The 25,010-nt window shown below is 47.2% G+C and overlaps 1 protein-coding gene across 1 annotated transcript in view; it reads left to right on the top strand.

Annotated features, from left to right (window-relative positions):
* Positions 1–25,010, top strand: part of LOC134933200 (A disintegrin and metalloproteinase with thrombospondin motifs 2-like) — a 968,191-nt gene that overhangs the window by 502,118 nt on the left and 441,063 nt on the right. Inside the window, exon 5 of the mRNA XM_063928241.1 lies at positions 13,212–13,295. Within this exon, the coding sequence (XP_063784311.1) occupies positions 13,212–13,295 (84 nt within the window). The remainder of the gene's footprint in view (positions 1–13,211; positions 13,296–25,010) is intronic.

The following is a 25,010-nucleotide window of genomic DNA, read 5'->3' on the forward strand; positions in this document are numbered from 1 at the left end:
TCAATGGTGAGAGAATCATATGCAGTGACAGTAGACGACATGTCCGTAATCGTTGTCAGGTCCTTCAGTCCGGACCAGATGTCAGCATCAGCAGTCGCTCCAGACTGCCCTGCATCACCGCCAGCGGGTGGGCTCGGAATTCTGAGCCTTTTCCTCGCACCCCCAGTTGCGGGAGAATGTGAAGGAGGAGATGTTGACAGGTCGCGTTCCGCTTGACTTGACAATTTTCTCACCAGCAGGTCTTTCAACCCCAGCAGACTTGTGTCTGCCGGAAAGAGAGATCCAAGGTAGGCTTTAAATCTAGGATCGAGCACGGTGGCCAAAATGTAGTGCTCTGATTTCAACAGATTGACCACCCGTGAATCCTTGTTAAGCGAATTAAGGGCTCCATCCACAAGTCCCACATGCCTAGCGGAATCGCTCCGTGTTAGCTCCTCCTTCAATGTCTCCAGCTTCTTCTGCAAAAGCCTGATGAGGGGAATGACCTGACTCAGGCTGGCAGTGTCTGAACTGACTTCACGTGTGGCAAGTTCAAAGGGCATCAGAACCTTGCACAACGTTGAAATCATTCTCCACTGCGCTTGAGACAGGTGCATTCCACCTCCTATATCGTGCTCAATTGTATAGGCTTGAATGGCCTTTTGCTGCTCCTCCAACCTCTGAAGCATATAGAGGGTTGAATTCCACCTCGTTACCACTTCTTGCTTCAGATGATGGCAGGGCAGGTTCAGTAGTTTTTGGTGGTGCTCCAGTCTTCTGTACGTGGTGCCTGTACGCCGAAAGTGTCCCGCAATTTTTCTGGCCACCGACAGCATCTCTTGCACGCCCCTGTCGTTTTTTAAATAATTCTGCACCACCAAATTCAAGGTATGTGCAAAACATGGGACGTGCTGGAATTTGCCCATATTTAATGCACACACAATATTGCTGGCGTTGTCCGATGCCACAAATCCACAGGAGAGTCCAATTGGGGTAAGCCATTCCGCGATGATCTTCCTCAGTTGCCGTAAGAGGTTTTCAGCTGTGTGCGTTTTCTGGAAACCGGTGATACAAAGCGTAGCCTGCCTAGGAAAGAGTTGGCGTTTGCGAGATGCTGCTACTGGTGCCGCCGCTGCTGTTCTTGCGGCGGGAGTCCATACATCTACCCAGTGGGCTGTCACAGTCATATAGTCCTGACCCTGCCCTGCTCCACTTGTTCACATGTCCGTGGTTAAGTGGACATTGGGTACAGCTGCATTTTTTAGGACACTGGTGACTCTTTTTCTGAGGTCTGTGTAAATTTTCGGTATCGCCTGCCTAGAGAAATGGAACCTAGATGGTATTTGGTACCGGGGACACAGTACCTCCAACAAGTCTCTAGTTGGCTCTGCAGTAATGATGGATACCGGAACCACGGTTCTCACCACCCAGGATGCCAAGGCCTCAGTTATCCGCTTTGCAGTAGGATGACTGCTGTGATATTTCATCTTCCTCGCAAAGGACTGTTGGACAGTCAATTGCTTGGTGGAAGTAGTAAAAGTGGGCTTACGAGTACGACTTCCCCTCTGGGATGACCATCGACTCCCAGCAGCAACAACAGCAGCGCCAGCAGCAGTAGGCGTTACACGCAAGGATGCATCGGAGGAATCCCAGGCAGGAGAGGACTCGTCAGAATTGCCAGTGACATTGCCTGCAGGACTATTGGCATTCCTGGGGAAGGAGGAAATTGACACTGAGGGAGTTGGTGGGGTGGTTTGCGTGAGCTTGGTTACAAGAGGAAGGGATTTACTGGTCAGTGGACTGCTTCCGCTGTCACCCAAAGTTTTTGAACTTGTCACTGACTTATTATGAATGCGCTGCAGGTGACGTATAAGGGAGGATGTTCCGAGGTGGTTAACGTCCTTACCCCTACTTATTACAGCTTGACAAAGGGAACACACGGCTTGACACCTGTTGTCCGCATTTCTGTTGAAATAGTTCCACACCGAAGAGCTGATTTTTTTGGTATTTTCACCAGGCATGTCAACGGCCATATTCCTCCCACGGACAACAGGTGTCTCCCCGGGTGCCTGACTTAAACAAACCACCTCACCATCAGAATCCTCCTGGTCAATTTCCTCCCCAGCGCCAGCAACACCCATATCCTCCTCATCCTGGTGTACTTCAACACTGACATCTTCAATCTGACTATCAGGAACTGGACTGCGGTGCTCCTTCCAGCACTTGCAGGGGGCGTGCAAATGGTGGAAGGCGCATGCTCTTCACGTCCAGTGTTGGGAAGGTCAGGCATCGCAACCGACACAATTGGACTCTCCTTGTGGATTTGGGATTTCGAAGAACGCACAGTTCTTTGCGGTGCTACTGCTTTTGCCAGCTTGAGTCTTTTCATTTTTCTAGCGAGAGGCTGAGTGCCTCCATGCTCATGTGAAGCTGAACCACTAGCCATGAACATAGGCCAGGGCCTCAGCCGTTCCTTGCCACTCCGTGTGGTAAATGGCATATTGGCAAGTTTACGCTTCTCCTCCGACAATTTTATTTTAGGTTTTGGAGTCCTTTTTTTACTGATATTTGGTGTTTTGGATTTGACATGCTCTGTACTATGACATTGGGCATCGGCCTTGGCAGACGACGTTGCTGGCATTTCATCGTCTCGGCCATGACTAGTGGCAGCAGCTTCAGCACGAGGTGGAAGTGGATCTTGATCTTTCCCTAATTTTGGAACCTCAACATTTTTGTTCTCCATATTTTAATAGGCACAACTAAAAGGCACCTCAGGTAAACAATGGAGATGGATGGATACTAGTATACAATTATGGACGGACTGCCGAGTGCCGACACAGAGGTAGCTACAGCCGTGAACTACCGTACTGTGTCTGCTGCTAATATAGACTGGTTGATAAAGAGATGTCGTAGTATGTATGTATGAAGAAGAAAGAAAAAAAAACCACGGTTAGGTGGTATACAATTATGGACGGACTGCCGAGTGCCGACACAGAGGTAGCCACAGCCGTGAACTACCGTACTGTACTGTGTCTGCTGCTAATATAGACTGGTTGATAAAGAGATGTAGTAGTATGTATGTATAAAGAAGAAAGAAAAAAAAACCACGGGTAGGTGGTATACAATTATGGACGGACTGCCGAGTGCCGACACAGAGGTAGCCACAGCCGTGAACTACCGTACTGTACTGTGTCTGCTGCTAATATAGACTGGTTGATAAAGAGATGTCGTAGTATGTATGTATGAAGAAGAAAGAAAAAAAAAACCACGGTTAGGTGGTATACAATTATGGACGGACTGCCGAGTGCCGACACAGAGGTAGCCACAGCCGTGAACTACCGTACTGTACTGTGTCTGCTGCTAATATAGACTGGTTGATAAAGAGATGTCGTAGTATGCATGTATAAAGAAGAAAGAAAAAAAAACCACGGTTAGGTGGTATACAATTATGGACGGACTGCCGAGTGCCGACACAGAGGTAGCCACAGCCGTGAACTACCGTACTGTACTGTGTCTGCTGCTAATATAGACTGGTTGATAGAGATGTCGTAGTATGTATGTATGAAGAAGAAAGAAAAAAAAACCACGGTTAGGTGGTATACAATTATGGACGGACTGCCGAGTGCCGACACAGAGGTAGCCACAGCCGTGAACTACCGTACTGTACTGTGTCTGCTGCTAATATAGACTGGTTGATAAAGAGATGTCGTAGTATGTATGTATAAAGAAGAAAGAAAAAAAAACCACGGTTAGGTGGTATACAATTATGGACGGACTGCCGAGTGCCGACACAGAGGTAGCCACAGCCGTGAACTACCGTACTGTACTGTGTCTGCTGCTAATATAGACTGGTTGATAAAGAGATGTAGTAGTATGTATGTATAAAGAAGAAAGAAAAAAAAACCACGGGTAGGTGGTATACAATTATGGATGGACTGCCGAGTGCCGACACAGAGGTAGCTACAGCCGTGAACTACCGTACTGTGTCTGCTGCGACTGGATGATAAATAATGATATAAAAAATATATATATATCACTACTGCAGCCGGACAGGTATATATATTATATAATGACGGACCTGCTGGACACTGTCTGTCAGCAGAATGAGTTTTTTATAGAATAAAAAAAAAAACACCACACAAGTGAAGTCACACGACGAGTGTTTAACTTTTTCAGGCAATCACAATATAGTATACTACTAACTATACTGGTGGTCAGTGTGGTCAGGTCACTGGTCAGTCACACTGGCAGTGGCACTCCTGCAGCAAAAGTGTGCACTGTTTAATTTTAATATAATATGTACTCCTGGCTCCTGCTATAACCTATAACTGGCACTGCAGTGCTCCCCAGTCTCCCCCACAATTATAAGCTGTGTGAGCTGAGCACAGTCAGATATATAATATATACATAGATGATGCAGCACACTGGGCTGAGCAGTGCACACAGATATGGTATGTGACTGTCTTGTACTCCTGGCTCCTGCTATAACCTATAACTGGCACTGCAGTGCTCCCCAGTCTCCCCCACAATTATAAGCTGTGTGAGCTGAGCACAGTCAGATATATAATATATACATAGATGATGCAGGCATGCAGCACACTGGGCTGAGCAGTGCACACAGATATGGTATGTGACTGAGTCACTGTGTGTACCGTTTTTTTCAGGCAGAGAACGGATATATTAAATAAAACAACTGCACTGCTGGTGGTCACTGTGGTCAGTCACTAAACTCTGCACTCTCTTCTACAGTATCAGCCTCAGGTCAATCTCTCTCTCTCTCTCCTAATCTAAATGGAGAGGACGCCAGCCACGTCCTCTCCCTATCAATCTCAATGCACGTGTGAAAATGGCGGCGACGCGCGGCTCCTTATATAGAATCCGAGTCTCGCGAGAATCCGACAGCGTCATGATGACGTTCGGGCGCGCTCGGGTTAACCGAGCAAGGCGGGAAGATCCGAGTCGCTCGGACCCGTGAAAAAAAACATGAAGTTCGTGCGGGTTCGGATTCAGAGAAACCGAACCCGCTCATCTCTAGTGACCAGTGCCCTAAGTTCATCACAGTGGTACTGCAGTGAATACGTAGGCCCCACCCTCTGCGTTCACAGTGCATGTGTGAAAGTGGTTTGACTCCACGCATTGTGGGACAAGCTGCGTCCCCAAAAAAATTAAAAAACATTTGTTTGCTGTTTACATTGTTTGTTGTGTACACTGCACCCCAGTACACCATAGTTATATACTACCGTGTGTGAAAGTGGTCTGGCTCCACGCAGTGTGGACAAGCTGGTGCTCAAACCCTTCGCAGTAGCCACCTGTGAAGTGAGTTCTGACACTGCTAGCTTGAACCAGGTGGTTCCCCTAATTAGGCTTTTGGAAAAACAACTGGAGAAATTGAAGTAGGAGATAAAACAAGACGAATCCGCAAAATATGCTGGACTTGTAGATAAAGTCCTTTTTTCGCTTTGCCAGAATCCAAGGGTTGCCAATATCTTGAAATTGGATCACTACATTTTGGTAGTCGTGCTTGAGCCTAGGTTCAAGTCGTAAGCTGTGTCTTTCTTTCCAACGGACACAGATCTTAGGAGAAGTAAAGAGCTCCTGGTGAGCAAGTTGGCAGCTCAAGTGACGTCTCCTCCTTCAGTTTCTTCCGAAACAGCCAGGAAAAAAATACATTTTCCCAAAAGACCTAGTGGGGATGCAAGGATAATTCCATCTTGCACCACCGTTCTGCTGTGTGACAGTGTTTCATAGATATGCTTCAAACTGCCATCTGTTTGTGCCGCTGCTCTGTCGCCTAGTAGTAAGTAAACCAGCCAGCTCGCTGCAGACTTTGACCTAAAGTGGATGAAAACAACATTGTGAGCTATAAGGTGGTCAAAATTGTCTGTAAAAGACTGGAAATGAATGTTATTGAGGTTAATAATACTCTAGGGACAAAAAAAAAAATGCAAAAATTATGTGATTTTGGTGTTTTTTGACAATTTTTTAAGAAAATCCAAAACCCGTCACGGCTGTTTGGCAATCCAAATCCCACCGACGAATCCAAATCATCGGGTCCGGCGCACATTTCTAGTTATAAGACATTTCCTTGTAGAAAATATATTGTGATGACAAGGTGTACCAGTATAATAAAACTTTAAATTGTATTTGACAATTTTCCTACTGTGTTTACAATTACATGCTTACTGGGGTATTACTTGAAAGGAAATTTTGGCCCTTTGGGGTTTTTCCAAGCTGACCACTGGTGAAAAGACTTGGAAACACTTGATTGAGTGGAGATACTACAATATAGACCCAGAAGATTGCTTCATTCTTTAGCCAGACTTTAATGTAACCTGTAAGTAGAGGAGGGGTTACATTAAAATGAAACACAACCAATTTAATATAAAAATTATGCAACCACTTAGGGCCGTAACTAGGGTGGTACAGATTGTGCTTAGCACACAGCGCATTTGCCCTGGGGGTGCACTGCACGCTTCAACCAGTGCCGTAACTAGGCATTTTAGCGCTGTGTTCAAGAAACGACAGTAGCGCCCCGCCCCCCATGTTAGATAGGGGCAGTGCGCGCCGTAGGCGCACAATTTTTTATAGGGCGTGGCTTCACGGGGAAGGGGCGTGGCCACAAAGTAATAGCAATTCATACTACGGTGCACAGTAGTCTACATTATTCAAATTACGCTGCACAGTAGCGCCACTACACCATGTAGAGCCCCTTTTATACATTACAGCAGACAGCGTCCCCCTTTTTACACATTACAGCAGACAGTCTACCTTTTAACACATTGCGGCAGCCAGTCCCCCTTTTTACACATTGCGGCAGACAGCGTCCCCTTTTTTACACATTGCGGCAGACAGCGTCCCCTTTTTTACACATTACAGCAGACAGCGTCCCCTTTTTTAACATTACGGCAGACAGCGTCCCCTTTTTTAACATTACGGCAGACAGCGTCCCCTTTTTACAATTACAGCAGACAGCGTCCCCGTTTTTACACATTACGGCAGACGGTGTCCCCCTTTATACACATTGCGGCAGCCAGGACCCCTTTTTACACATTACGGCAGCCAGTCCCCCTTTTTACACATTGCGGCAGGCAGGCCCCCTTTTTACACATTGCGGCAGCCAGTCCCCCTTTTTACACATTGCGGCAGCCAGTCCCATTTTTTACACATTGCGGCAGCCAGTCCCCCTTTTTACACATTGTGGCAGCCAGTCCCCTTTTTACACATTGCGGCAGCCAGGACCCCTTTTTACACATTGCGGCAGCCAGGACCCCTTTTTACACATTACGGCAGCCAGGCCCCCTTTTTACACATTGCGGCAGCCAGGCCCCCTTTTTACACATTGCGGCAGCCAGGCCCCCTTTTTACACATTGCGGCAGCCAGGCCCCCTTTTTACACATTGCGGCAGCCAGTCCCCCTTTTTACACATTGCGGCAGACAGCGTCCCCTTTTTTACACATTACAGCAGACAGCGTCCCCTTTTTTAAAATTACGGCAGACAGCGTCCCCTTTTTACAATTACAGCAGACAGCATCCCCGTTTTTACACATTACGGCAGACGGTGTCCCCCTTTATACACATTGCGGCAGCCAGGACCCCTTTTTACACATTACGGCAGCCAGTCCCCCTTTTTACACATTGCGGCAGCCAGGCCCCCTTTTTACACATTGCGGCAGCCAGTCCCCATTTTTACACATTGCGGCAGCCAGTCCCCCTTTTTACACATTGCGGCAGCCAGGCCCCCTTTTTACACATTGCGGCAGCCAGGCCCCCTTTTTACACATTGCGGCAGCCAGTCCCATTTTTTACACATTGCGGCAGCCAGTCCCCCTTTTTACACATTGCGGCAGCCAGTCCCCTTTTTACACATTGCGGCAGCCAGGACCCCTTTTTACACATTGCGGCAGCCAGGACCCCTTTTTACACATTACGGCAGCCAGGCCCCCTTTTTACACATTGCGGCAGCCAGGCCCCCTTTTTACACATTGCGGCAGCCAGGCCCCCTTTTTACACATTGCGGCAGCCAGGCCCCCTTTTTACACATTGCGGCAGCCAGGCCCCCTTTTTACACATTGCGGCAGCCAGGCCCCCTTTTTACACATTGCGGCAGCCAGGCCCCCTTTTTACACATTGCGGCAGCCAGGACCCCTTTATACACATTGCGGCAGCCAGGACCCCTTTATACACATTGCGGCAGCCAGGCCCCCTTTTACACATTGCGGCAGCCAGGACCCCTCTTTACACATTGCGGCAGCCAGTCCCATTTTTTACACATTGCGGCAGCCAGTCCCCTTTTTACACATTGCGGCAGCCAGTCCCCTTTTTACACATTGCGGCAGCCAGGACCCCTTTTTACACATTGCGGCAGCCAGTCCCCCTTTTTACACATTGCGGCAGCCAGGACCCCTTTATACACACTGCGGCAGCCAGGCCCCCTTTTACACATTGCGGCAGCCAGGACCCCTTTTTACACATTGCGGCAGCCAGGACCCCTTTTTACACATTGCGGCAGACAGGACCCTTTTTTACACATTATGGCAGACGGTGTCCCCCAGAGAGAGAGAGAGAGAGAGAAAGATACTTACCATATCCCCGCTGACAGGCTCCTCATGCAGCTCCGTCGGTGCAGGCAGTGGAGAAGGAGGAGGAGGGAGGGGGACTGGAGCCGCAGCAGCGCTATGTTATTGGTAGTAAGCGCCGCTGCAGCATCCCCCTCTCCTTCCGTATTGGCTGCCCGGCAGCCAATACGGAAGGAGAGGGGGATGCTGCAGCGGCGCTTACTACCAATGAAATAGTGCTGCTGCGGCTCCCTGCTCCCCCTCCCTCCTCCTTCTCCGCTGCCCGGCGCTTATGTCTTCTCTCTTCACAGCGCGGTGCACGGCGCAGACTTCAGAGGCGGCATGTAATGAGTCAATTTGACTCATTACATGCCGCTGGCCGTGCGCCCTCAGGGCAACTGCGCTGTGTGCCAAGCCCACTTGGCACACACGTAGTTACGGCCCTGGCTTCAACCTTGATTGGCCGCCTATGCATGTGCCACCACCAGCTGCAGCGCTGCCTGCTATATTGTATAATACAGGTTGAGTATCCCTTATCCAAAATGCTTGGGACCAGAGGTATTTTGGATATGGGATTTTTCCGTATTTTGGAATAATTGCGTAACATAATTAGATATCATGGTCTAAGCACAGAATACATTTATATTTCATATACACCTTATACACACAGCCTGAAGGTAATTTTAGCCAATATTTTTTATAACTTTGTGCATTAAACAAAGTGTGTGTACATTCACAGAACTCATTTATGTTTCATATACACCTTATACACACAGCCTGAAGGTCATTTAATACAATATTTGTAATAACTTTGTGTATTAAACAATGTTTGTGTACATTGAGCCATCAAAAAACAAAGATTTCACTATCTCACTCTCACTTAAAAAAGTCCGTATTTCGGAATATTTGGATATGGGATACTCAACCTGTACCATTACAAAGGCGGGCAGCACTGAGCTGTCTGAGTTTCTCCCCTGAGCGGGGCAAATGTTGGCAAGGTGCTCAGTTCGGCTGTGGGCCCTGACTGATATATGTTGTCAGTGGCGGCTGGCAGTGCAGGTGAGTAGGATGGGCTGCCCGGGGGAACAGTAAGACGGAGGACCATCGCAATTATAAGGCACAGCGGGAGGCCAATAAGAAGCAGCTGCAAAAGGACAAGCACACACACACACACACACACACACACACACACACTGCTACCTGACACTACACCTTGCTCACATACACACACTGCTCACTGACACTACACCCAGCTCACACAGACACTTTGCTCACTGACATTATACTGTACCTTGCTCACACACACACTGCTCACTGACACTACACGGGTTGGGTGGGGAGTGGGGTGTGAGTCTGATGTCAGTCGCCCGGACCACACCCTGCGAGCCTGACACCCACCCACGATGGTGAGTATTTGTGTGGGCTGGGCAGGGGTGGGCGGGTCTTCAACCCAATCCCTGTAATCCCGGGATTGACCTTTTTTCAATCCCGTTACCCAATAGAATTTTAATAAACATCTCTCTAGATTTTCCAAATTTTTAACTCATTCATATTTACGAATGTGAAAATCAGAAACATCTGTGCGAAGAACAGGTAGAACAGCTAGTAAAGTATATTTGTGATACACATACTGTATACGTACTATTCAAACTAAGGGCTCGATTCAGACCTGATCGCTGCTCTGCGTTTTTGCACACTGTTCAATTAACGAACTTCTGCGCATGTGTATGCACTGCAATGCGCAGGCGTGTCAAAAAACAGCGACAGGGTGGTGCGAAAATTTCGATTGCATGTCCGTTTGCAAAAGTGATTGACAGGAAGAGGACGTTTGTGGGTGGTAACTGGCTGTTTTCTGGGAGTGACAGGAAAAACGCAGCAGCTTCCACTGACTGAGGGGAATTTTCACACAGCGTACACATGCAATCGCACACTTGCACGGGGTGAATTTTCACTCCCTCTGGGCGGTGACTATATGATCGCAGGACAGTGTAATTTGCAGCACAGTGGTCAGGTCTGAAATAGGCCCCAAGTCCGTTTGGCTTTGTGTATTGAAGCAAAAATCTCAGTCATTGTCATGAAACCGATCAGTCAACAGAATTTTGTAAGAAAGGTCAACTTTTTTGTTGGGTAAGAAAATAATTCCTAAATAGCATGTGCTTTAAAGATATGCTAAGCCAAAATGATAATTTTTGGGGTAGTCCATGGAATATTGGGGTTTTTGGGCATGTGGGGCATTTTGATGATGTACTGTATTTCAAAACTATGCTGCACCCAACTAGACTTCCCAATTTCCCATCATGCTTCTTAGCTTTTCCACATGCATCTTAATTCCTTTCTCAGACATCCCTGCATGCTCACTTTTCACATCCTTATGTGTCACTTACGGTATAATAGCCATCAGACCCCCACATGCCCCTTACACGGTATTACCAATCAATTTAGTAACTGTAACTGGGGGGTGTGTATGTGGAACCGGACAATATTTTATACCGTATAAAACATTGTCTGGATCGAGAAGGTGTGTGTGTTTGTTATGTATATAATATGATACATTACCGTTTATAATATATCCCTCCAGATGTTTAACTTGTAAATTGCAATTTCAACTTTATACTCTATGGGGCGCTGGTGTTGCTCTTCAAGCAAGCCAAGGACTGGTAGTTCGAGAACCCTTGTGTTATGGTTATAGCCAATGACATACACTGCGGACAGTGCACAGTCTGCGATTGCCTATGATCTTGTTGCTGCTGTGCAGCATTAACAGTCATGTAATCCTGATCTGAACCAAGTAGATGAGCACTTTGCGGCGAGTACCCCAAACAGAACTCCCTCACAAAAGTGGCATGATACTGGTCAGTAATCACAGGCCATGCCATTATGTGAGTGACATTGCGCCAATTGAACCAAATTGGCGCCATTTTACCTGCACCATCTTTACCTACCCAACTGCAGTAAACACTGTGATGCAAGTGTTCCAGGTTTCTTAAAGTGGTCCTGGAGAGGTGGGGGAACTCATCCCCATTATCACCTGCGCGCCGTAGGCGCGCGCCACAGAAGGGTGTGTGGCCTCACTAAGAAGGGGCGTGGCCACACAATAGTACCCCCAATTAAAAATCAGCTCCATTACACCTAATTACATCACTGTTACTTTAACGTTAATGAAAAAAAACTGAGCCAGCCTAAAACTACACCTGCAACCTGGGAAGCATGTAACCCAATGCACAGCCAAGATGGGGGTAGGGGACCCCAGCTGGATACATACAGAGCAGTATCACTATATATACACAGCGAGGGGGTCTCAGCCCCGGTACTCACAGAAAGATCCCGAACAGCAGTGCAACAACTCCGAGCTCCTGTAGCAGCACCCTCGTCCACTGCAGGGGCAAACACAGGATTTGGTAGGATGGGGGGCATGTGTGTGTGTGATATATAAATAAAATGCCCCCGCACACACACTGGGACTGCAGACTGTACATACACACGTACACTGGGACTGCAGTCTGCCCCACCACACCATGACTGCAAATTACAAACACACACTGGGACAGCAGACTGTCCCCCCCACACACTCACAGACACTTAAACTGCAGAATACATTACACACATGCTCATCCCCCCCCCCCCCCCACACACACACATATACACAATGGGACTGCAAATTACACACACACACATATGCTGGGACTGCAGATAGTACACACACACTCCCCCTCTCCCTCCTTCCCCAGGGACAGCAGCAGCTCACACACATCTGACCTGTGTAATAATGGGAGGCACTGGCAGCTGTGGACTGGAGCCGAGGAAGACGGAGTGAGTGTCCCCTGCACTGCTTGGAAAATGAAAGGGCTGCATGGAGCTGTGCCGCGGCAGCACAGATCACAGTTCAAGCTTGAGGCTTCTCTCACAAATAAATAAACAATAATCGGTGCACTGCGATGGGTCTGCCTGGCAGTCCTCCTGCTTCGCAGTGCAATGATTATTGTTTATTTATTTGCTTGTTTGTGAGAGAAGCCTCAAGCTTGAACTGTGAAATGTGCTGTCCACCGGCATTATAGGGATTGGGACAGCCGGAGGCACTGCACTGGAGGGAGGCGGCTATCCGGGGACTGCACACTGCTAGATGCGGGAGAGAGGAGGGAGCACACCTCTGTCAGTGGGACGGAGGAGTATCAGGGTGCGTCAGTGGGTCCCAGCTGTAGTGAGGTTTGACGTTGTCAGCAGCCGTCAGCCATTCCTGCGGACCTGCTGCTGATCAAAAGAAGAGGCCACTCTTTGAATCTGATTATGGCGCCGATTGTGCACCAATCACGGCTGGCGGACCGCCAGCCAATGAGAAGATGCCACTAGGCAGCTTCTCATTGGCTGGCGGTGCGCGAGCCATGATTGGCTCACAGGCTCACCCAGTTGAAAAAAAAAAAGCCTTGCTTTCTTTTTATTGGCAGCCGGTCCGCCCATGAGCCAGGATTGGCTGGCGGGTGCTGCAAGCTTCCAAGTGCACTGATCAGACGCTAGTGGTCGGACGGAGGCGGAACTGGTTCCGCCTTCAATTTGAAGTGACGGAACGCAGTTCCGCCCCGTTCCGGCCCACTTTAAGCACTGCGTATGCATATGTTGTGGAACAACACAAATCCTCTATGTCCGAAAGTAACAAAATTTCAATAATGTTTGTTTTTTAGGTCAATGAAATCTACCATGACGAGTCATTGGGGGCTCATATTAATGTTGTTCTTGTGAGGATAATAATGTTGAGCTACAGCAAAGTAAGTATTCTGGTGTAAGATTTTTTTATATTCATGAACTGATTTGCATTTTTAAACTTATTTTTTGGTCCATAGTGGGCATGCAAACTGATTTGTTAGAGGGAAGGCGCAATTTCTGAACCATTGATAAATGCTTTATGAACCCAACATATTTAGAAAGCGCAAATATTGTATTAATTGAAATACATATTTTTTTTATTTGAACTAAATAAAAATGTTTCACTTTTAAAAATATATAAAACTAAGACCAAAAATTAAAACCCTTATTACATATGTCCAATGCATTATGATTGCGCTCATGTCTGGTTCATCCACTGAAATTGTAATGCTGTTATCCATTTGGCTTTTTTCAGGCAAGTCTGTGTAGATTATTAAGCCCACTAGTGGAATTATTTTTTTCTATTAGTCTTGTAACAATAATCTCAATTAGTGTTCAGAGTTGAGTTAGATGAGCAGGCAAAACTTTAGATAATGTTTATAATATATGGAGCTACAAACCTAAATATATCTCCTATATACTTGGTAAGCAGGGCTGGCCAAGGGCGTAGCTACCATAGGTGCAAGGAGTGGAGCTGCTATGGGGCCCAGAGCTGAGAGGGGCCCACCTTCCCTGTCAAAGTTACATGTGTTATATACATTTTTCACCATTTGTTGGTACATGGTATGTTATAATGTGGATTGGGGGTATTTTGCTGCATAATGTGTGCTGGTAGGCATACAGTGTGACATAACTAGGGCACTACTATTGTTCATTAAATAAATGAGGGCACTATTATGGGGCATAACATTAACTAAGGCACTACTATGGTTGAGAAAATTAGCTAGGGAACTGTTATGGGGCACAAAATTAATATCTGTTCCAGAGAGGTCTCTCTCTAAAAGCATTGGGACAGGAGCCCCATCAAAATATTGCTATGGGGCCCATAAAGTTCTGGCTACACCCCTGAGGCCGGCTCTAACATTAGGCAGCTTTAGATGGCTGCCTAGGGGTGCCGGCCACTGGAGGTCACCGCTGAATTTATCTAGCCAAAACCTAAGGCTCTCAGTATGCTGGTTTGTAATGAACTTACAGATGGGGGATGGAACACAATAAGAAGCATACAAATATATGTATATCTGTGCATATATATGGGAGGCGATCACGAGACCGCCTGTCGGGATCCTGGCGATCACAATGCCGTTGCCGGAACCCCGACAGGTGATAAAATGCCGCTGCTGGAATCCTGGCGCCACAGACTTTTCTCCCTCTATGGGTGTCCGCAACACCCATAAAGAGAGACTATAACCTGTGGAGAGCACAATGAGCCACTCTGCTCCCAGCATGGTGAGCGCAGCGAGCCCACAAGAGGCTTTCTAGCGCTCGCCTCACTGCCGGCATACTGGTGGCTGGAATCCCGCTGTCGGGATTATGACAGCTGGGATCCTGGCCATCAGTAAATCATATGTATTCTGTATATCTCCTATATAATAGCCCAAATCTGTGACTTTGTGCCTCATTTGCTAACACTGGGCGGAGTTTGTCAAATGAGTCACAGATCTGGGCAAATCTATAGGAGACTAGGAGCAGAAGCAGATGGTATGGACATGGCATAGACAGGGGTGCATACCTCCCAGCTTTCTTCAGGCAGAAGGAGGGACACACACGCAGCGAAAAGGGGACGTGGCCAACAAAAAGGGGCGTGGCTTCACAGGAGGACCGTGATTGCGAGCCACACCCCGTTTTCGACAGTGAGGGGGCATGGCCAGCGCCTATGAGCTGCTGGCATGCCCCCAGGGGTGGATTATGAGTCCGGGGGGTCCATATCTCATTGCTGTGCCTGCTGTGGGTTTGGGAGCGTGGCCTAATCGCGGGACGCATGGCCACGCCCCCTTATGCAAATTCCGGGAATTGTTTTTTTTTTTATGGGATTTTTAGGCCCTCAGCTAGGGGTAAATCCAGAGGAGGTGGTCGCTCCCCCCCTACACACCCGCACAAGCAGAAGAAAGCAGGGAGGCTGCTGCCTCCCTGCAACAACACAAACCGGGTGGTCTTCAGTATGCCGAATGTCGGGATCCCGGCGCACAGTACGTACCCCCTGGGCCCCCCTCTTAATCCGGCTCTGCTGCCGGAACCCCCACTTAATCCGTACCCCCTGATGCCCCCTCTCCCTCTGTCTACACGAAATAGACGCTGTGCGTATGCACACAGCGTCTATTCACCGCTGCCCTGCTAAGCAGAACAGCAAATACAGGAGCTTCCCAACTGACACCCCTCCCGCCACCCCACGGGACACTGCGGCCCGCGGGTGGGACAGCAGGACAGACCCAAAAAAATGTGACTGTCCCGCGAAAATCGGGACAGTCGGGAGGTATGGGGGTGTGTGAGGGGGTATGCCTTACAGACAGACTCCCACATCAGCAAACTCAGCAGGGTCTCTCTGGCGCGGAGGAGCATCACTTTCTGGCACACTGTACGCTTCTTAGCTGCAGTTTTGTGGGGCACCTGCCGCTGTGCAGGTTCCATACTGCTTCTGTTATCTCCAGCCCCGGCAACCCCACCGCTAGCTGCAGTGCTGCCGCCCGCAGTGAGGTGCGCCCAGCTCCTTCACACACTTTAGCCGGCAGGGAAGCGCTGCAGAAGTCCGCGCTGCTTGCAGGCTCCGACCCCCTTCTCCCTCCAGCCGCAGCGTCTCCTGGTGGCTAACCAGTCACTCCCAGTCTCCAATTACCAAAGCGCCCGGCAACCGCGAGCTCCGCGCCGCGTGCATGCTATGACCCCCTCCTCCCTCCAGCCGCAGCGTCTCCTGAGGGCTAACCAGTCACTCCCAGTCTCCCCTTACCACAGTGCCCGGCAGCCGCGCGAGGTCCGCGGTGTGTGACTAAGGAGGGGGGGAGGGATGCCGATGGGCAGAGGAAGCAGGACTCCAGCCTGAGAGAGTCAGCCATGCCAAGTCTCCACCACCAGCAGATCCCAACAGGTTGGAGTGGAACAGCAGCAGTGACTCCGGTAAGACACGTCTGTCTGTCACCACTGTTATGTCCCTAATACCAATCTCTCCCGTGCCCTGTGTTCTGTCATGTACCTGTCACCCCTGGCCTTGCCCTGTCGTCCTTATCCTGGCCCCGTCACCCTTATCCTGGCCCCATTACTGCATACCCTCCAACTACCTATTTGGCAGGTACAGTACCTGCAGCGCCTCCAGACCCCTCCACAATGCACCACACCTCCGCACCTTCCCCTCTACCACATGCGGCACTCCACCCTCCCCCCACATGCTGTGCCTCCAGACCCCCTACACCACCCGCTGCTCCCACTCCCCCTCCCCTCCACCACCCACAGCACCTCCAGACCCCCTCCACCATCCACCCCCCATATATGTCTCCCCCCACACCTGCCCCCCTCCACCCGCAGCATCTGCAGACACCCTCCTCCATCTGCGGTCCCCCCCTCACGCACCACTCCCCCATGGCACCCTCACACCTGCCACTCCACCACCTGCAGCACCTCCGGACCCCCTTCCCCATCCGCCGCACCACCCGCACCTGCCCCTCCCCCACCCGCTGCGCCTCCGGACCCCCTACCCAACCCCCGGCACCCCCGCCCCTTCCCATCCCACAGCACCTCTGGAACCCTTCACCCATCCGCAACATCCCTGCACCTGCCCCTCCTCCACCCGTGGCACCCCTGCCCCTCCCCCACCTGCAGTGCCTCCAAACCCCTCCCCCATCTGCAGCCCCCACTCCTCTGCCCCACCCGCAGCACCGCCTTACCCTTCCCCATGCGGGCCTCCCCCTCCGCATCACCCCCTCCCCCTCCACCCACAGCATCTACAGACACCCTCTCCGCACCCGCTATATTCTGTACATCGTGCCCTGCAGGTGCTGTTCATGCCGTCGCAAGGGGCTGCGCCTCCTTCACCATCGCAAGCCCTTTCATTGTGCAATATTTAACCACTAACAAAGGAATGCAGGTAATACTCCATATAATGCAAATATTGAACCCCAGAAAGGCATGCAAGGGTTACGGGGGCGTAGCCCCTTGCGATGGTGTGAAGAGCGCCCGTAGGGTGCGATGAAGCACCTAGTATGTATATATAAACATACAATTAAAGGGATGTAGTTGGCATCCCGGTGGACATGATGCTGGCATTCAAAATACAGGCGCCGAAATCCTGACACCTGTCTGAATACAGACGCTGAAATCAGTCGTCATCCTGAATGTTAGTATGCCGGGTAGGGTTATGGTAAGGCTGCTGGGAGGAAGGGTTAGGGTAAGGTTCATTAATTTTATTCAAAATGTTGGCATTATGGTGTCGGGATGCTGTATTCTGATCGTCGGCATCACGTACCCAACCCCAATTAAATATGCCCACCAGACCCCATATACAGTATTTATACAGTATATAAAGAATAGATGGCACTCAAGTGGCCGGCATCTCCCCTCCAGGAGGTGGTGGTTGTTTGCAGAGTAGTGGGCGCTAGGTTGAAGCTTTGCCTAGGGTGCAGAGAGACCTTGGATCGGCCTGTTGGTAAAGCGGAATATAAAGTAACTCTTTTTGCTGATGATATCCTCTTAACGCTAACCTCTCCTTTTACGTCCCTTTCTAAACTCTTTCAGACCATGGCTGAATATGGTACCTTCTCGAGCTATAAGATTAACTTATCTAAGATTGAGTCCATCACCCACAATATTTCATCCTCCTGCGCCACAATTATAATTTTGCCTGGCATGCCTCTAAAATCAATACCTGGGAGTCTATATAATGAGCCAATATGATACTCTATATGCTAACAAACTTTCCTCCTATGCTTAAAGCTATTAAATTGGACCTCCTTTGGGGCAGGATTGCATTATATCTTGGCTAGGCAGGATAGTGACAGTTAAGATGAACCTAATGCCCAGACTACTCTATCTCTTCCAAACCCTCCGTGTTGCTGTTACGAAATAGACGCAACTACAACTACATAGATAGTTTGTCCAATTAGTTTGGAGATCCAAATCACCACGTATTAGTTTTCTTGCTCTTCCCCCTAATGATGCCCTTACCCCTAATGATGCACTGCTTTCCCCGATGTTGCATTTAAGTCAGGCAATAGCTTGGTTTGCATCCACTCAGATACCTAGGTGGCTTACTGTGGAAGCTAACTCGAGGTATTCCGTTTGTGTCTTCCATTATGGGACTGGCTGGCTTGGGTAGGCCCACCCTGACAAGATCACACCCAGTTATTGCCTGTACATGCTATATTTGGAATCATTGTAAATGTCAGTTTGTAACTACCTCCTACCCTTCCTTCATTATTCCTTTATGGTACAGTCCAGCTTTGTCTCCTGGTTTCAACCTTACTCACTTTTTCACTTGGATAAAGGTAGGTGTTAGGGTAGTATCTGTTCTCGAATCTGGTGGCTGCTTCTCTCTGGGTTCCTTACAGAGTAAATTTGGCTAACCTACTATTAACCGTTTTGCCTATCCAAGTCCTACACTTTATCAACTCTCTTACCCCTAGGTTAATTGGTAGATTTCCAATTTCATTCAAATCTTTGTGTCTTCATACTCCTCTTTTGAAGGGTATTATATCTGCCCTTTGCAACCTCATGTTCATGTTAAACTACCAGATTATGATAGTCATGAACTTCAGTGGGAAAGAGACCTGGGGACACTGCCTGATGATGACACTTGGCCTGTGGTACGCGAGATGGAGTTTAAGTCCTCAATCTCATGCTACATTAAGGAGCATGCCTATAAGATCTATTATAGATAGTACCTGCCCGTTTATGCAGAATGTACATTTCCGCCTCTGATCGCTTTTGGACTTGTTGCAATGAAGTGGGTACACATCTTGCACATCTGGTGGTCATTCCCCAAGCTAGCTCAATTCTGGGATGGGGTTACCGGTCTCCTATCAGAAGTCCTTAAGGTGCCACTGACTAAATCACCCTGGTCTTTTCTCCTTGACTGTCCACTAGAGTGACTTACTAAGAATACTGATAAGCTTTCTCTTCATATTTTGAACGCGGCTCGCTGTCTAGTTGGTAGACACTGAAAATGCACTGACCGTCCCTCTAGTCAGCAACTCATGACTAAAATTTGCCATGTGACTGCCATGGCGAAAATTTCAGCTTATCTTCACAATAACTCCCATGAATTTCTCATGGTTTGGTGTGACTGGGTAATGTACAGTAACTCCATGCCACATAATAATCTTCCCTCTGGCTATTCAGACCAGGGACATGCGGTGAGCTAAATGGCTCCTGAGACACTGACTAGCACCAGAGCCAGATTTATATGCATTATACAGTATGAGCCAAAGGGTACATCATGGCATTATACACAGGTGCATGCAGTATAAACTCCTGGACATTTTGTGAGTTTTGAGCAGACATCTGCATAAAAGATACACAGGTGAGGCACTCTGCCATAGACTTTTTGATACTATATGTTTTTTTTTCAACTGGTTGCCCTATTATTAAGGGTGGTCTTCAGGTTGCCGACTGTCGGGATCCCGGCGCACAGTATACCGGCGCCCGAATCCCGACAGCCGGCATACCGACAGTTTTTCTCCCTCGTGGGGGTCCATGACCCCCCTGGAGGGAGAATAAATAGCGTAGCGCGCCACCGTGCCCGCAGCGTGGCGAGCTCAGTGAGCCCGCAAGGGGCTCATTTGCGCTCACCACGCTGTCGGTATGCCGGCGGTCGTGCTTCCGGCGCCGATATGCTAGTCGCCGGGAGCCCGGCTGCCGGCATACTAAACCACACCCATTATTAGAGATGAGCAGTTCGGATTCCATGGAATCCGAGCCGCTCCGAACATTGGGATCCGATCTCGGCTCAGATTCCCATTTGAGACCAAATGTCATCTTCTCGGGGTCGGATTCTTGTGGAACTTGGATTCTATATAAAGCGCCGCGGCTGGGACTCTGCACCATTTCACTGGAGCGCATGCTGTTGTTTGCTGCATTATAGTCTGCTATAGTGGCTGTACTGTAGTGGGCTGTGGCTGTGCTGAATATTAGTGACTGTGTATAGGGGGCGCACTTCACACTGATAAATGCTGCACTATTCTCTGCTATGCTGGCTGTGCTGAGTCCAGAGTTTCACAAGTGGCTGTACTGTACATTAGTGACTGTGTATAGGTGGCATGCTGTATGCTGCTGTGTGCTGTGCTATACTCTGCAATACTGGCTTTGCTGTGTCCAGAGTCACAAGTGGCTGTGCTGTATAGTGACTGTGTATAGGAGTCATGCTGTACTCTGCTGTGTGCTCTTGCTATACTCTGCTATATTGGCTGTGTTGTATAGTGACTGTGTATAGATGGCATACTGCACGCTGTGTGCTGGCCTATGCTCTGCTGTAAATTGTACTGTTTGGCATGCTTTGTTCACTTGCATCTATACGCCTGTGATCCATGCAGTTCGAACTGAGCTGCAAGTTACAAAACAGAAATACAAATAAAATTGATATTTCTATTGTTGGTACTGTTTGGTGTGCTTTGTTTACGTGCATCTATAAGCTCTGCAATCCATGCAGTTGGAACCGAGCTGCAAGTTTAAAAATAGAAAAATAAAATATATATATATCTATTGTTTTTGTACTGATTGGTTTGTGCACTTACAAGCCCTATGACCCATGCAGTTGGAACCGAGCTTCAGGTTTAAAAATAGAAAATTAATAATAATATATATATATATATATATATATATATATATATATATATATAAATAAATATATATATATATATATATATATATTGTGTTTGTACTGGATGGTTTGTGCACTTATAAGCCTTGTGATCCATACAGTTGAAACCGAGCTGCAGGTTTGAAAATAGAAAAATAAAATATATAATACAGATGTAGCCACACTCATCGTGGTTACATGTTGCTGCGATCGCACCTTGTTAGGTGCAACCGTGTGCACATCTGGGGTGTGCACACATCTTAAATGCACACACCTCATTCGCATGAATGGGAGCACCAAATGCCGCAGCTCGGCACAGCTAGGCACAGGAAGGCCTTTCCTGGCAATTACGTCAAAGTGCAGAGACTTCCATTATGGTGGATTCCAGCAGGGATGAATTAATATTGTGAGAGGATGTTGTACACACGGATGAGGGTCAGGATGACATTTACAATGACATTTTGCCACTGTAGAGCTGTTGCCATAAGCCGATTGATTGCTTGTTTTGTGGGGGCCCAAACAAATCAAGCACTTCAGCCACAAAAGTGCCAGTCCCTGTTGCTGAAGTGCTTGGTTTGTTAAAGTGTGCATGTCCTTTTTAATATCCAACATAAGGGTGGCAGGGATCAAAGACAATTCCATCTTGCACCACCTTTCATTTCTACCACTGCTGTGTGGCAAAGTTTCATAGATGTGCTATAAATTGGCATGTGTTTGTGTCGCTGCTCTGTCGCTTAGTAACCAGCCAACTCACTGCAGCCTTTGGCCAATAATGGTGAAAACAATATTGTGAGTTGAGTTGGTCAAAATTGACTGGAAATTACTGGAAACTAACGTTATTAAGGTTAATAATAGTCTAGGATTTTAGCTTTTTTGGTCAGTATTTGAAAAAAATCCAAATCCAAAATCCGTCGCTGCAGTTTGGCAAATCCAAATCTGGGAGACGAATCAGAGCCATATCCAAATCCAGAAAAAATGGTCCGGCGCATCTCTACCTATTATTGAGTGTTTTTTCTCTTCCCGCATCCACTCCAGATTTGTTCTTTGCCAGTATTGTTCCTTTTTGTCTCTATGCATTTTTTTGTATCATGTTTTGTATACTGTCAATGTTGTGCTTACCATTACACATATGTCTGTAACGCTTCTACAGTACTTATGGAAAATATATATAAATGTCTCATATAAAACATCTTGCATATTTTGTTTAGTATTATGTGATCTCTGTAAGGTATCTAAAAGTAAGAATTTATTCCATATAAATATATTTATTATTTGAATCTTTATATTCAAACTGTCTGTAATATATTAAGTGCTATGTGAACACAAACCAATATTTTAGTATTTTTATAGTTTTTAGCATCTTTTATAATTTTGTGGTATGATCATCAGCCCAGTGTGTGATTATTCTTATATTTGTGTTATGAAAAAATAGATTTTTCTTAAGTTTATTATGTTTGTTACATTATTCATTTAAGGGGGGTATTTGTCAAAGCTTGAAGAGAAATGAAAATTGTGAGAGATAAAGTACGAGCTAATCATCTTCTACCTTACTTCTTCTACCTTGTAGGCTGGGTTTGAAAAATGACAGAGGCTGACTGGTTTAGAGAGAGAATTTTCCTTCTCTTCAAGCTTTGATAAATACCCTCCTACTGTATGTCATAGTACAACATTCTAAAGTTTCTACACCACTATTCTAGCTGTATTGGTAAAACATTTTTTGTAGGAATCTTGCATAAGAAAAGAATTACATTTATGCTACCGAATACCTTGTTTTATTAATGCAAGTAAGCAAAGTACTTCATTCAGGACTCAAACTTCCTTGCTTTCATTAGTACTCTTACTCATTTCTATCATTTTAAATTTGTTCTGGAACTTGAATTCCATATGGCAAATAAATCAATCTGGTCTTTAAATTCACATTAGAATAATCCATCATTAGTGGTTTTAGGCTGGACAGGGTTTAACACACCCAACAGCTACTGCACATATTTATAAATACATCTTATTTCTTCAGACCCATATACGTGTCCGCAAAGGTATAAAACTTGTAGTGGAGCACTGATTAGATCATTTGCTAACGAAATGGCTTGCCTGAGGGAGCTAACACAGTTTGAAAAGGGGATCATTGTGCAGCTTACAATGTCATGTTTCCAGGTCAGAATGGCCAGCTCTTAACCCCATTGAGAACCTCTGGAACGAATGGTGCATTCTACATCAACTCAACCTTCTTCAGTGTCACAGTTGGTACTTAAGGCGGAATGGCAAAACATATCGCCTGCTGTTGTTCATGAACTTCTGGACTGGTTGCCAAGAAGGGTGTCTGCAGTAATCACTGCATTTGGTAGACCTACGAAGTACTGATGTCAATAAAATCTTGTCGATCTATTTGCTATCGGTGTCCAATCACTTTTGTATATATATATATATATATATATATATATATATGTGTGTGTGTGTGTGTGTGTGTGTGTGTGTGTGTGTGTGTGTGTGTGTGTGTAATAATGATAAAGTGAGAATAATTGATTAATATTGATGCTGGGCACTTCAGTGAAGACTGAAAGTGTTAATCCAGAATACATATGCATTGATACTTATCCAGTTAATTGATGTTGTTATAAGTGGTATACAGAGATGTTACATGATTACTTTTCTGATAAAAAAAAGCCATTCCATAAGGTGGGGAAATGTTTACATCAGGTGATTATTCCCATGGTGACATGCAGGTAGAATGCAGGGCTGGAATTTGGAAACCTGTAGGTGAGTGCTGGAATTGTCAGTGTGTTTGCCAGGCTGTGACAGAGGCTGCTGTTAGGACAGAGGATCCTCAGCTCTACAGCATGAGCATTGCTATTGCTCACCAGCTGTCAGCCAAGCAGGACTGTACCTCTGGTCACTTGGTCCATACCGAAGAGGAGTGTTGGTGGCTAGTGACAGAGCTCTATAAGCAGTGGTGTGGTCCCGGTGGTGGTCGTTAGGGTCATTTGGTGCTGAGAGCATTGTTGAGCCCCGACAGGTAAAGAATGACCATTTACGATCTCCAGTTGGATTTTGTAGCCTTTGTTTTTTTGTAGCGTTATATAAGGAAATTCAATTGCCAGCAAAGGGTGCGAATTGCAGTTTTGCAGCATTTAAACACCGGAAATGTCGCCCCATCTCACACCCTGAACCCGGCCGATTCACACCAATATTTGCACAGAAGTGTTCGCTACCCTTTGGGGAAGCAAACACTTTTGTGCTGATTCGGGCAGGCAAGATAATCACCAGTAATTAAATTCTCTTCATAAAGCGGCTTGGTGAATATATTGCAGTTTTGTTGTATAGAGTTATTTAGTAGGCTCCTTGTACAGTGAACTCCTGAGCAGTTGTTAGCTGTAGTACCTTTTATCTTATGTTGTATATACAGTATTACTGTAAAGTCCCTTTTATACCTTTCCTTCTCTTTACACAAGTGATTTTGAACCTGCAGAGGTACCGTATACCCTTAGCTAGCAGATCAGTTTTCGGAAGTACCAGTGATTGTTGAAAGAGCTAAACATAGATATGGTAACCTAACCTCACGTTTCTTCATTTTCTCTAACTCTCCTTCTGTCTTCTTGTTGTGAGGTGCAAGTATACAGACTTGTTACTCCTGATGTAAATCTGGCATGTTTGCTAGTCATGTACATATTGAGATGCAGCCAGCTGAAAATATCCATATCTTGCTGCTTATATTTGGGGTGTACATCTAACCCTACATTAGCCTCACTGGCATAACTACAGCCCCTGCAGGCATTGCGGAGGCTTGGAGGTGCCTGGCTTGTGGGTCACCGCCGCTGTTTAAGCAGATTTCCATGCAGACTAGCTGTCCGCATGTAAATCTGCTAAATGTTCCTCCTAAAATGGGCACAGCCTTGGCGGAAAGAGATGCTAGAGGTCATATTTGACCTCTAGCATCTGACAGGGAGCACAGCACTACAGCATTACCTGAAAGTACTGGGAGCGCTTAGCGCTGGTGCCAATGGGCATAACACCCCTGGCAACGAGCATAACACCAGAGCATGAAACCCATGGCAACGAGCAT

Source organism: Pseudophryne corroboree, chromosome 6 (genome assembly GCF_028390025.1).
Source record: "Pseudophryne corroboree isolate aPseCor3 chromosome 6, aPseCor3.hap2, whole genome shotgun sequence".
NCBI classification, from domain to species: Eukaryota; Metazoa; Chordata; class Amphibia; order Anura; family Myobatrachidae; genus Pseudophryne; species Pseudophryne corroboree.